Here is a 14,644-nt window from a genome sequence, read left to right as displayed (position 1 = left end):
TAAAGTCTATTCCACTCCCAAACACAGTAAACAAGACTTGCCATGATACAAAAATGAAGATTCGCCTGTATTTACGTCCAGGAAATGAAGGCCAGAGTGTTTTCTGCATTTGCAAAAACATGGACCTAAATTTACTGCACACTCTTTATCAGCAGGCGACACTGGTTCTGTGATATTCTTCCTCTTCTTTTTTCAGTTAGATTATGTACTGTGTTCACCAAAATGATGGGTTTGTTTATATCTTTTTCAGTATGAGTCCTAGTAATTCATTCCTATAACTACTGTTGTTTTTTTGGTTCTCGGCAAAGTAATTGTAATCAGAGAATAATCTGTTACAGTAATTTATTCCATGTCTCTAATTTGAATTCTGCTTCGTTCAATCATGGAACTGTTCACATCTGCCTGCGTTGATCCAGTACAAATACGGGTAATTTAGAATAATGAATAAATGGAGAAAAAAGAAAATGGTAAATGCAAGCTCCAATCAGCTTCATCATGTTTGAGTTACAGAAAGACAGCTCAATTCTTTCTGCTTCAACAATCAACTGCTCTCCTGATCTCTCCATTTGTAAATCGTATCTTTTTGTTTATTTAGACCTTTTTACTTTTTGCTCCAGGAGACAATTCATTTGTATCTTAGTTTTGGTCCAACACGCCACTAAGAATGTGTTTTGTCAGATGATTCTCCACAGTGATATTATGTAATTATAGCCTCAAGTGAGCAAACTATGCATGTGCCAGTCTTTAGAAATGAATCACATTCTTTTTTTTTTTCTTTTTAAACTACTAAAATGAACATGCTGTGTATGTGGGTGGAAACGCTTTCAGTGTGAGATATTTTGTCAAATCAAACCATAGCTAATGGAAATTGCAACGGATTTCTCGTTTTTAAATGCTACATTTGGAAAGTAATTATAGCCAAGCAAACTAAACCATTACTGACCAGTTCGAGGGTTGATGGTGAAGAAATTCTGCGGATTCCCGCTGATAATGTGGTAGTTGAGCCGGTCAGTCGCTGAGTGTAGTGTGGCATCAGGATCCTGGGCTTGGATATGCACCACAGAAACATCCCGAGGAGAGTTCTCTGGTATTGATGGTCGGTATAGCGGCTCGGACGTCAGTGGGGCATTGTCGTTTACATCCTCCACTTGGATGAATACTTCAATCGTGGCAAACTGAGGGACCGCACCATGATCACTGGCATACACTGTTAGCCAATAGGAGTCCTTGGTCTCACGATCGAGCATGTCTGTGGTGTAGATCACTCCTGTCGGAGGAAGAAAAATTTGAAAATCAGAACACAATATTTTATTTCATTCAGCTTTTGTATTGCACCTTCTCATACAAATTGCAACTCAAAGTGCTTTACAGTAGCAAGAAAACCGGATACAATCACTGACCCACCCACCTAAATGAGCACTATTTAAAATACCCAGCTTCAAGCCGTAGGGACCCTACTACTGGGGCGATCCCAACCCAAGCAGATGGAGGAGACCCCCATCCGCTGAGCCAGGACCTCCCCAATGGCAGCATTCCTACACCCAGAGAATGGACACAGCCCCAAGTGTGGGCAGCCCCCAGTAAGGTACATTGGAGTCAAAACAACACCCTTAAAATACGGTCAATATAAATATGAGTAAAATGAATTCAAATGGAATAAAATTCGATAAAGAACTAAAAAAGAAAGAATGAACAAATGAAAGATAGAGAAAGATGATTAAATCAGCCAAACACTAAATTAAAAAGGTGAGCCTCGTTTAAAAAATATCGACGTTCTCTGCGGCCCCAAATGTTTTTGTTAAACATTTGATAATTGCTGTAAAGCATTGTTAATAGTCTGTAATGACAGAGGCGACCACCTGCTTTTCGTCAGAAGACAAACATTCACTAACCCATGCAAGCCTTCACTAAGTAAGATATGGCCTTTAGTACGTGTTGTGCCAAGGATTCGAAGCGTGTAGCGCAGCGGCACCAATTGCATCATTCGCAATCAACCAGTAGTAGGCAAAGGGGTGTCGGTCGATTGAGTTAACATCCAGAGCAGCCAGTCTTAGAGCTGTTGCATGCCTCACTGCGCATGCACATATAAGGTTGCTGACTAACAAAATGAGTCGTTTTCTATTTTGTTCCGGCTACTCTCAACCCAATAATAACATTTAAAAACCAATATACGAACATGAAAGCAAAGTTTTTCCATACAGAGTGTGAGGAGGATTTTTGTTTTTGCGCTGGGCACCGTAGCGGGGCGTCTTACACTGGCTGGAGAGCAGGCGGGCGATGCGGTAAGGCATGCGTTCACAGTTTCCCCAAGTGCTAGAGAACGACTCGAAAACACCAAGTCCATGTACCCGTTCCAATGTGCCTAATGTTCATTGGGAGGACTGCGCAAAGCTCGTTATCAGCAGCTCCCCTGGCCTCCATCCCCAGTCTGATCCCATTCAGTGCTATCATCAATTTAAGGCCAGAAAATGTGCACTAGATGTATTGTGCAATATGCTCTCATGCAGTTCAGCAAGGTACATCAATAAATACTGTACCTATAAAGAATTCTAATTGTATGTTGAAATAAATATATAAATAAAGGGGATAGATCATTTGGACTGGGTTATTTTAGAAGTAGCTTCACTGGCTATTGTGCCACATGACTCCCAAATTGTTCAGTGAGATCTATATAAACCCCTCAAGCAGCAGCTCCATTCCAAATGTGTGTTTTTTGTTTTTTTTTCGTAAATTCATCACCTGGTCACTGTTTGGACAAAGATAGGGTAGTTTATAAACTACAGTTTGGAACGTGTTATAGCAGCATTTAATTTAGTTTGCATGAGTTTGGAGACGACACTGCGTCACCTCGAGCTGTGCCAACGTATGGTCACACTACAGTGCTGGGAATCATAAGGTGGTGGCGGCATGGTTGGGAAGGCAGATTTTCAGCCCCAAGGTAGCGTGAACAGCTTTCAACCGAGTGCATGGAGATGCGTGTGTTCAATCCTCAGACAGCATTACCTTGTATCAGGCACTTTGGGTGTGTTAGATTGATTTATTGGAAGATTTTCACTGCATATTTTACTCCAAAGAGAGCTGTTTATTGTGTTCCAAGGAAATTGGGTACAATAAAAACAGTTCACTGAGAAGGAAAAAAAAATACTACAAACCAATTTACGTAGCTAACATGTGAAAGGGTGTTCTCAAAGTCTGGTCAGAAGTTACATAAAAAAATGTATTATATATATTTATATATATATATTTTGTCTATCATGAATTACAATTACACAGGTGTTATGCAAGCACAGTTCAATGCAATTACGGGCCATGCTGAGATCTAAAATATTGTTCTAACTACGGAAAACTGCATCTGATCTGTGTTGTACACATAAAACATTCTGTGGCAGAAAATGGGCCAAACAAACTGTTATAACTCAAATCTATCACTGTTGTAGAGTGCTCAGTCACAATTGCCTTCTTATACTCAAATTTCCCCATTTTGGGAGTAATAAAGGACATCTTTATCTTTATAAATATTTTGTACATCAAGTAAGTCACTGTCATCGCATCCCTAATCAAACACATTAGTCATAATGTCGGAGTCTCTCTCTCCCCTAGTTACTTAAAAAGAATAGTTATTTGAGAACGATGTATATCACCTTGAATTTAAAGCCGCAAAACTCAACTACAGCATGAGCACCACCTCTCAGTGTGGATTCCGGCAATTTTGCTCGAGCAGACCTCCGTCTGTCAGAGTCACTCATCTTCAAGACACTATTTATGATGGAGCTCCTGGGGGATGTGCACCCATCCTACTTTATTCACTTCTCATTCTAACTGCACTGGTTTCGTGGAACCAAGTGATGAAAGTTGTCCTGAGTCATCCTTTAGCTATGCTGCCTAGACCTAGACAGCGCCTCTCTCCTCTCTATTTCAAGCTGTTCACATCCATGTGCTGTTTATGTATATGGCTAACCTGCAGTGTTCTCTGTACCTCCATCCACTCGTAAAAATGTTTATTTTATTTATTGTATGGCAGCACAGTGGTTGAGCACATCTGCCTCAGGATCAGATCTCAGCCTTCAACATTCCAGTGTGGAGTTTGCATGTTCTCCCCTGTGCTCGTGTGGATTTTCTTTTATGTAGGACCACCAGCTTCCTCCCTCATTCTTGTCCAAACCTATATAGTACGTGCTCACACACCAGATTATTTACAATGACACATCTTGCACCTTTGGCAATATGCTAAATAATACGATTCTTAGTTCCTATCATCTAATCTGTGGATTTGTAAAACCAAGCCTGACTATTGTCCATCCATCCATCCATCATCTGTACCGCTTGTCCTCACTAGGGTCGCGGGGGGTCTGGAGCCTATCCCAGCTATCTTCGGGCAGTAGGCGGGGGACACCCTGAACTGGTTGCCAGCCAATTGCAGGGCACACAGAGACGAACAACATGCCTCAATTGCATATATTTTTTTAAATTGGTAACACTACAATCTTCTTCCAGCCTGTTCCGTATTTTTTTTTTCTTATTTTGGGGTTTTACTGCCTTCCGTGTGATGTGAATGATTAAAACATTTCTGAGTTTCCCTGTCTCAACTTCTCCTTGTTACATCAGCTCGGGCTACGAGCTGTCAAACTAAATATTTTTTTTTCCATGAATCATTCTGCATAACCCCGTGATACCTCAGAAGATGTTTTCTCAAAGCTACTGCAACCTCTAACATCAGTGCGTGTGTATTTGGCAGCTTGCATGTGTAACTGCTGGTGAAACCAGTCTTCATCGCCTTTAAGCGGAACATCTTTCAGATGATATTTTTCAATTTAGATTCAACACTCTATTATTCTCTCCACCTATCACTACAGACTACAAGGAATCCTGCAAGACTCATACATGTGTTCTCCAAACCACACACAATAACACACAGCATGTAAGTGTAAAGCTCCCAGGCTCTCCATTTGCTCTCATGCTTTAATGGAGAAGCTCATAATAAATTTAGACTGCATTATTCAGCTTGACTTCCTCCAGTGAAAAAAAAAAACACTACAGGGAGTATTACAAAGACTAATAATGTCTATGAATCGCACATACTGTATGAATGTGTGTAGAGAGGAAGGTATCATTTACTAATAGATTTAGACAAGTAACACCTGTTTTTCATTATAATGACTAAAGTCCTCTGAATTTCTAAGCACTTCAGTCCATATCTCAGTTTTTAGTGGCCAGTTTGTAAAGCTGCCTGAATATTTTTATTGTATTTTTACTGCGGGGGTAACTGAGGGATTTTTAACGAATTTTAATTTATGTTTCTGTTTGTTTTTTACAGAGAATATATCAGTATCAATGACCATGTATAGACATTCTTGCAGTCCCGTTGTTCTTTTTTCGTTGTTCTTCATCGGCTATGATGGTTATGTTGATGGACTTTCCCATTATACTGTAATTCTTGAAGCAAACATAAAACATGCAGTGGCAATGTGGAGATTCAATATGGAATGCCTTTGATTAACATTCAAAAGCAAAAAAGCAAAATGTTTTACTTGCTGCACACAACAATTTAATACAATCTCTATTAAACAAAAAATTGCAAAGCATGTTATTGTCATTCTGTATTGAAATATTGAATTGCATTACTGAACAGAAAAAAGGAAGTTTGAGTTTGGTTAAATGTTAAATTTGATAAATAGTGGCCTCCACAGAGTAGCCCAATTAACATACTCCAAACAGTGCATTAAAAGAGAAATTAAGGTTGAAATTACCAGTTGCTGTTAAAAAGAGTAAAACACTGAGAGCTTACAAAATGGAATGAGTGTGTATTAAATGGGTTTTTTGTTTGTTTTTATATTAAATTTAAAAAGTGTGAGAAGCCTATATACGAATCCATTAAATTTGTACTATGCAAGCAAAATTAAACAATAAACAGGCAAAAACCTGAATTATAGTACATTTCTGTTGTATTTTGCATAAACTAAAAGAGAGAAAAAGGCTTTCATTACAATATCACGTCATTCAATTGTGAAATTCAATCACAATCAACAGTACTAGCGACAATAAAACCACCACAGCCGGCCAATATTGGCCACCGCGTTGCAAGCTGAAACAGCTGAGTACTAAAATAGCATTAAAATGCAGCACAGTGGCCCGACTGGTTAGCACGATGACCTCGCAATACGGAGGGCATGGGTTCAATTCCGGCTCCGGCCTTTCTGTGTGGAGTTTGCATGTTCTCCCCGTGCCTGCGTGGGTTTCCTCCCACATTCCAAAAACATGCATGGCAGGATGATTGGACACTCTAATTTGCACCTTGGTATGAGTGTGAGCGCGGATGGTTGTTCGTCTCTGTGTGCCCTGCAATTGGCTGGCAACCAGTTCAGAGTGTACCCCCCCTGAAGATAGCTGGGATAGCCTCAGGACCCCTTGCGACCCTTGTGAGGGGAAGCGGTACAGATAATGGATGGATGGATATAATCAAAATGGATTATCTTGAAGTAATATAACAATTAAATGAACCCTGAAACTGAATTCACAAACCCCGCTTTAGTCAATTATTCAAAATCCCAGCAACGAACGATGAGTTCAATGCCACTAAACGTTCTGAATAAAACAAATGAAGGCTTTTCAGTCTTCAGATTCGGGCTCAGCCAATGTGTGAAGCCGTCTGACTGTCCTGAGGGCACTGTGATATATGAGGAAGTTCATTCCAGCAAGCCAGACAAAGTGAGTCTCAAGCTTAATTGGGAATTAGGTGAGGATTAATTAAGGAAGTGATTAGCATTTGCACTAATCCGTGGGAGTAGAAGACATTTGGAATTCACTACACAGGCACTTGCACTGTGTATTGCTGTGTCTTCTGAAAGGGGGGGATGCCTCACCCTGAAAATCACTCACTGGCATGTCAATACAACATGCTCATCTACTGTACTGTATTTATGTATGAAAGCACCAGTGGAGTAGAGTTGCTTTCGTAGTCAGCCTTTAATATAGTCCAAATGAGTAGGTCTCAATGAACCATAAATGTCTCATCTTTTATGTTCCTTCAGTTTCATTATATAGCTGTGGTAGTACTAACTCCATACTCAAATGGATAATGTCTGTTTGGGTTTTCCGAGATATTCATGTACAATGTGATGATGTAAGATCATGATTAAATTAAAAACCCACATTAGAGTATCTTTACAGTGTACATGTGTGCATACTGTTTCAGTTAGCACAAAATGCAACACATTAAAGCAAGCGTACTTAATAGTAGGTAAATACATCTAAAATGAAGTAAAAATATATTGGAGGAGACATGTTGCATTAGGCATCAATTCACATACACACTCACACTCGGGAGCACATGGACTATACATTATAAGACAATATAAGACAATACAACTTTATTTATGGAGCCCGTTCCACAACAGCTGCAGCTGTAAAAAAAAAAGCACTTTACATCCAATATAACATAATATTGCAATAATACAGCTAGCAGTCTCACAAGGTCTCATATTCGTAGGTGGAAAATAAATTTTTCAAAGCTGTCATGTGGAAAAACTGAAGCAGTTGCTAAGGGCCGCACCAACATCCAGATTGAATTGTGTTAAACATGAATACATGTGTTTATTTATTTATTTTATAAAGCAGTAAAGTGCATTGCAATTTGCGTCACCCTCTTATAGGTTGTTGTAATTAGAAAATAAAAATTCAAAACTGCTAAGAAAAATAAATCAAATCAGTCACATCAAGATGACTTGCCGCTACAGTGCCCATATGTTTACTGACATGATGAGCACAAACTACTCCAGTATTTGCTGTTCTTCGGACTACCAAATCATCACAAGGGCAAATTCCTCTCTTCCCTCCAATATGCAGGAATTAAGATTGCTGATAACACGAGATTGTTGCCACCATGAAGACAAGTCGCTGTTGTTGTTATTCATAATTAAAAAAAAAAAAAAAAAGATGCACAAATAATCAGAGAAGTCACTGATTACATCGACAATGTACTGAGGTTGGCAACACTGAAGCCAAGTCAATGCATATTTTTCCCCAATATGCTGTAAATCTTGACATTCATCTATGAGCTTGGTGTGTCGGGAAAAAAAATTAGCACCATTGAGAAAAAAAATCAACAAAGAACCACCTCTGTTGCTCATCTGAGAACTGAACTAAATCACCATTTTTAAATTCATATTTCAATTCAATTCAGCTTTTAAGAAGAAATCCACAGTTAACTAGATTGTTGTCAAACAGTATTCTGTGGTGAGAAGGCATTAACACCTGAAAACCCCCAAGTAAATCCCTTTTAGGCAACTACCATAACAGCATTAACACATTTACAATGAGCCTATAATTTGGTATAAGCATGACTGAAGGGTAGTCAGTAAGCGAAAATGAGTAAAGGTTCGCATGTGAATACAAGGAAACGTGATATTTTCCCGGTTTTTAGCCTAGCTGCTCTTTCAAAGAAACAAGTCAAAGGCAAGTCAAATTTATTTATATAGCCCTTAATCACAAAATAAGATCTGAGGGCTTCACATACCCAAACTTGACAAATATTAATGACAACCCTTGATCTTAACCTCGCAGGAGGGCAAGGAAAAATAACCGTCTGGGGAAAAGAGATGGGAGAATCCCCCTTCCAGGATGTCCAAGCTGATGCCGAGTGGGCAACATTTATCGCAATACGATGTCATATAATGTTAGTCCGAGTAATGTAAGAGTCCATTTCATAAGATGAAGTGCTGCAGGAAAACACATTTGGTGTGTCCACCTCAAAACCCAGCCCAGGAGAAAATTACACAAAATTATGAATTTAAAAACAATAACTGTACCATTCTGTAATGATGGATAGAGATTAAAGACGATTAACAGCAATCGTGTTTTGGCCTTGCCGATGGTGATGAATGTGCCGGGCCTGTGAGGTGCTTCAATCATGTGGAATTATTAGACTAAAAATGAGTGTGGGAGCACAGTCTCAAGTCTATCCTAAAATAAAACAAAAGCAAAAGTAAAGCAAACAAACAGCCAAAATCCCTACTTCAGATGTCAGTTAGTGAATTCTCCCAAAAACGTCTTAGGGAGAAAAGACAAAGAATATGCAATAACGTCTGCTTGGGCAATAAAACGATGACAAATGGTGGCCAATAAACAAGTTTTAATTGTGGCGAATTAATGTTTGTTGTTGACCGCAACTATGCCAAAAAAATGAATAAAATGTTTTGAAATAAAGTCTTAATCCCACAGTCGGCTCTTTTTCCTAGCTCCTTTTCATCCGCGTGCAATTTACTCAGACAATTACATATCATGCTTACGCTCCTTGACTGCTGCTTTGCTGCCTAAATGATGGACAGAAGGTTATGTAGTTAAAACAAAACCCATACAGCATTTGTCTGATGAATGGTTTTACTCTACATTGTGATGCAGGCACCGCACTTACACATTGTACTTCACAGTAACTTTATTTGATTTGTGGATGGTTGTTCACCTGTTTGATTTTAGTAAGTTATTATTATTAATTTTTTAATGGGATCTTTTGTTGAACTTTTATTATACAATACTTAGTGTGACTTACTTTTAAAACTTGACCCTGCTAATTATCCTGTATTTAAAAAAAATCCTAAAACAAATTTTAAAATACACCCAAAAAAATAAATATTTGGAAAAAGACGTTAAAAAACTAGCTGGATTTGAAAAACCAATTTCAAAATCAAATAAAAATGAACTATAAAAAAAATAAATAAATAAATCCCAAACTCTTATCTTCTGCACTTGGGAATAGTGGGGGGACGACCGCGTGAGTATGGAGGGTGGAGTGAGGTTGTATTTGGAGGTTAACAATTGCAAGTACTGCGAGTTGACAAGTAAAAAGATACATTGACTCGTCAGCAGCTACTCAAATAGCACATATACACATTTAATTATACTAATATACACAATATATTGTCGCTGTTCTGTGAAAAACGTGTCCAATTTTGACATTTCTTTAAAAAATAATCACGTTAATGGGGTGTCTGTGACACAGACACCCCATTAACGCCAAAAACCCCCCCGAAAAAAATAGACATGTTTTTCACAGGACAGTATCAATATTCAGAAACAGCACAAGACATAGACAAATATCACCACTACATTTCAAAGTCTTAGAGCAATGTAAACACTCAGTCTGTCACAATGTTGAAGGAACCCCGCTAGAATTGCTGATAACTTTGAATGCGACAGGGAATCTGATGAGGGATGTCACCATCAACTGCATCTGTGACACTCATTTGGAATGAAAAGGGAGCTAAAGCAACACTTCTCTTGGTACCTGTCAGACTATCAATCATTAGAAAACAGATCTGTTGTGAGCGGCACTGCTGTATTCTCATTACTTGGCTTCTGAACCCACCTAAAAAAATTGTTCGATCTTATCAATGCTTGGCAGCTATTCTTCTTTATATGTGTACGGATCTGATAACTGGCAGACAATCTAGTATACTTCACTTGATTGATTAAAAAAGCAATGCAGTTATGTTACTCTTATTTACTGTAATTTGTAGACGACTTCAAATTGGAATGTTACACAAACAAGCATTATCAAATGGCTTTGCTTGTGGAATGGTGATCTTAAAGTTCTAGAATTTAATATCGGCTCCAGCCTTCCAGTGTGGCGTTTGCATGCTCTCCCCTTTGCTTGCGTGCTTTCGCCATTACATGTACTGCAGGTTGGCCTGTCACGGTAATTGCTAAATTGATTTCTCGTTCAATGGGAAAAAATGGTCAACAGTTTTCAATAAATGGTCATTTGCTTGGGTGTTTGTTTACATGCATACATCATCAACATTCACTCGAGCTGGTTCTTCTCGCTCCTGTCTGTCAACTTGTGGGCCACTGTCGGCACTAACAAGTGCGCACACACGCACACACCCACATGCGTACACGCACGTAGACACACACTAGAGGGAGTAGAACTCCTTTTAGACTGACTGCAAATGCCGACAACACCTCCAAAGCGGCATGAGGTCTCCAGTGTTATGAAGCAACGAAACATTGAGTAAACCAATGACATCATACGCACAATCCGAGGCTTGAAGGCGAGAATTCAAAGATATTTGCATTTAAACATACGTGGAAAAACAAGGATAGTATCGTTTGTAGCGACAATTTCTGGAAACTTTATCATCCAAAAAATATATATTGTCATGATCCGCGTCGGGCATGACAGGCCTTTGTTATTGTTTTCGTACGCATGTGGGTTTTGTTATTGTTTGTTATTTTCTTCCCTCCTTCCTGCCATGTGCTTTTCTGTTATTGTTTGGTCAGGTGTTTTTGTTATTGTTTTGGTCACGTTCCTTTTCCCTTGCCTTCTGTGTTTGTTCATCTGAGTGGGGGCGTTTCCCTTAGCACTCGTCCTCACCAGCCACACACCTGCTCCCCGTCAACCATCACACACCTGGTCCCCATCTGCTCATCTGATTACTTGGACTATTTAAGCCTTCCAGACCCACAACGCAGTGTCGGGTCATTACCGCAATTTACGTACTGCCACGACCACGTTTTGTGCACGTTCATGTTCTCGTTCCTGCTCTGATTCTCGTTCCTGCTCTGATTCTCGTTCCGCTCTCGCTCACGCCCCGCTCTCGTTCATGCCCTTTATCCTTGTCCCAGTTAGTCGTGTTCACTTTGCCCTGGTTGTTTTGTATCCTGCCCCGTTGTTTGTCCATGTTCGATCCCTTCAATAAATTCCCTTCACGCTACTCACCTCTCTGCCTCCTCGCCTTTTGGGTCCACCTCCTCCTCGCCGTAAGGCGAACCCTGACAGAATGACCCGTCCATGACGCCGCCGGACGGACAACCCCCCTCAGCCTGCCGACCAACCCCGTGTCCTTCAAGTAGGTTCCATTTTCCGCTCAACGTCTGTTTCTCCCCTTTCGCCCCCCGATTACAGCACTGATTACCAGCCTGTCATACCCCCTCACCTGATCATAGATTCGGATTACGAGTTTGATTTTGAGCACCAAGCCCTTTCACCCCCTCACGATTCGAGTAAGTCCGGTCACGAGTTTGATTTTGAGCACCTTGCACCTCACATTTTTTCCGATCCAGATCACGACTATGATTTTGAATATATTGCCACTCTCTTAGTTGCTCAGCGCAACGCGCAGTTATTTTTGAGCCGTCACCTTCCTCCCCCCGAGCCATTTGAGTTTTTCGCGACCACCTCCCACTCCCCCTCGCGCGCTTCACGTCCCAAATCCCGGAAGTCTCGGTCACGTCGCGCACATCGTTCACCATCAGTTTCAGCACCGGATCACGCTCCCCTGGCGTCTCCTAGCTCGCGTTCACCAGCCCCCGCAGTCACGGTCCCTCAGGTCTCCCGTTTTCCTGATTCCCTATGGCGGCAGGCTGACAGGGATCAGGGCCCCCGGTTCGGCTGTGCCCGGATCGACTGCTGCGCCCGGCCCGCTGTCGCCTCCACGCCTGCAGCAGTGACCAATGCAGCTCCCGCTGCACGGACCCCGCCGCCTCCATGCGAGCCGCAGCCTCCAGAGTCCCGTGCCGACTCCTCGAAGGCGGCCGAGCCCCGTTCCGGCTCCCCGCCAGCTGCTGAGCCCAGTCCCGGCTCCCCGCCAGCTGCTGAGCCCAGTCCCGGCTCCCCGCCAGCTGCTAGCCCAGTCCCGGCTACCCGCCAGCTGCTGAGCCCAGTCCCGGCTCCCCGCCAGCTGCTGAGCCCAGTCCCGGCTCCCCGCCAGCTGCTGAGCCCAGTCCCGGCTCCCCGCCAGCTGCTGAGCCCTGTCCCGGCTTCCCGCCAGCTGCTGAGCCCTGTCCCGGCTCCCCGCCAGCTGCTGAGCCCTGTCCCGGCTCCCCGCCAGCTGCTGAGCCCTGTCCCGGCTCCCCGCCAGCTGCTGAGCCCAGTCCCGGCTCCCCGCCAGATGCTGAGCCGTGTCCTGGCTCCCCGTCAGCGGCCGAGCCCCGTCCCGGGGCCCCAATGGCGATCCCAGCTCCCGATCCAGCGGAGCACGCTGTGCGTCCGCCCCAAGTTCTCGAGCCAGCGGAGCACATCCTGCCCCCGACCCAAGTTCACGTTCACGCGGAGCCCGTCCGGCGTCCGTCCCTAGTTCACGTTCAGGCGGAGCACGCTGTGCGTCCGTCCCAAGCTCACGTTCAGGCGGAGCACGCTGTGCGTCCGTCCCAAGCTCACGTTCAGGCGGAGCACGCTGTGCGTCCGTCCCAAGCTCACGTTCAAGCGGAGCACGCTGTGCGTCCGTCCCAAGCTCACGTTCAGGCGGAGCACGTTGTGCGTCCGTCCCAAGTCCACGTTCATGGGGAGCACACCCTGCTTCCGACCCAGGTTCACGTTCAGGCGGAGCACGCTGCGCGTCCGTCCCAAGCTCACGTTCCGGCGGAGCACGTTGTGCGTCCGTCCCAAGCCCATGTTCCGGTGGGGCACGCCTTGCCTCCGCCCCAAGCTCACGGGTCGTTGACCCACCGCCCGACCCCTTCCGCCCACCCTCGTTTTTGGACATGGTTTTTCTTTTTGTTCTTTTTGTGGGACGTCTGGAATCCGTCCCTTGAGGGGGGGGTACTGTCATGATCTGCGTCGGGCATGACAGGCCTTTGTTATTGTTTTCGTACGCATGTGGGTTTTGTTATTGTTTGTTATTTTCTTCCCTCCTTCCTGCCATGTGCTTTTCTGTTATTGTTTGGTCAGGTGTTTTTGTTATTGTTTTGGTCACGTTCCTTTTCCCTTGCCTTCTGTGTTTGTTCATCTGAGTGGGGGCGTTTCCCTTAGCACTCGTCCTCACCAGCCACACACCTGCTCCCCGTCAACCATCACACACCTGGTCCCCATCTGCTCATCTGATTACTTGGACTATTTAAGCCTTCCAGACCCACAACGCAGTGTCGGGTCATTACCGCAATTTACGTACTGCCACGACCACGTTTTGTGCACGTTCATGTTCTCGTTCCTGCTCTGATTCTCGTTCCTGCTCTGATTCTCGTTCCGCTCACGCCCCGCTCTCGTTCATGCCCTTTATCCTTGTCCCAGTTAGTCGTGTTCACTTTGCCCTGGTTGTTTTGTATCCTGCCCCGTTGTTTGTCCATGTTCGATCCCTTCAATAAATTCCCTTCACGCTACTCACCTCTCTGCCTACTCGCCTTTTGGGTCCACCTCCTCCTCGCCGTAAGGCGAACCCTGACAATATATATTGTGACAAGCCTGATGGTAGGTTAACAGAAGTCTCTAAGTTGTCCACTGGTGTGAATAGGTGTGAATGGTTATTTGTCAATATTTGTCTTGTGATTGGCTGGCGACCAGTCCTGGCCGCCTCTTAACTAAAGTCAGCTGGCATAGGCTCCAGCTCCCCTGTGCCTCTAATGAGGTCAAGAGCTATCCAAAATCGATGGCTAGATAGTATGACCTAACATTCAATTTGGCCTTTCCTCTACTGTTTGTGCACTTTATCCAGAGCGTGAACTAAGTTATACACTCTGACGCACTTTTGCAAAAGCGGCTGTCGGATACAGAAACACATATCATTCTTACTGCTTGTCATTAGCATTTGGGGCAATGGAGACAGATGTCAAAAAAATAAATCAGTCCAGTCGGTTGTGTTAATTGCTGAGAAAAATACAGATGCACTTTCTGCACCTGACTATATCTTCCCACAGCGCTGACACCCTCCACAGA

General features: G+C 43.1%; 1 protein-coding gene across 8 annotated transcripts in view; it reads right to left on the bottom strand.

The window, feature by feature from the left end:
• Nucleotides 1-14,644, bottom strand: part of LOC148333984 (protocadherin Fat 3-like) — a 178,680-nt gene that overhangs the window by 89,565 nt on the left and 74,471 nt on the right. For all 8 annotated transcript variants that reach the window (XM_088300252.1, XM_088300255.1, XM_088300256.1 and 5 more), the window contains exon 4: nt 944-1,267. In XM_088300252.1, coding sequence (XP_088156378.1) covers nt 944-1,267 — 324 coding nt within the window. The remainder of the gene's footprint in view (nt 1-943; nt 1,268-14,644) is intronic.

Source organism: Idiotropiscis lumnitzeri, chromosome 7 (assembly GCF_059441095.1).
Source record: "Idiotropiscis lumnitzeri isolate Australia: NSW breed Sydney's pygmy pipehorse chromosome 7, RoL_Ilum_1.0, whole genome shotgun sequence".
Classification (NCBI taxonomy): Eukaryota; Metazoa; Chordata; class Actinopteri; order Syngnathiformes; family Syngnathidae; genus Idiotropiscis; species Idiotropiscis lumnitzeri.
This window is presented reverse-complemented; position numbering and strand designations above follow the sequence as displayed.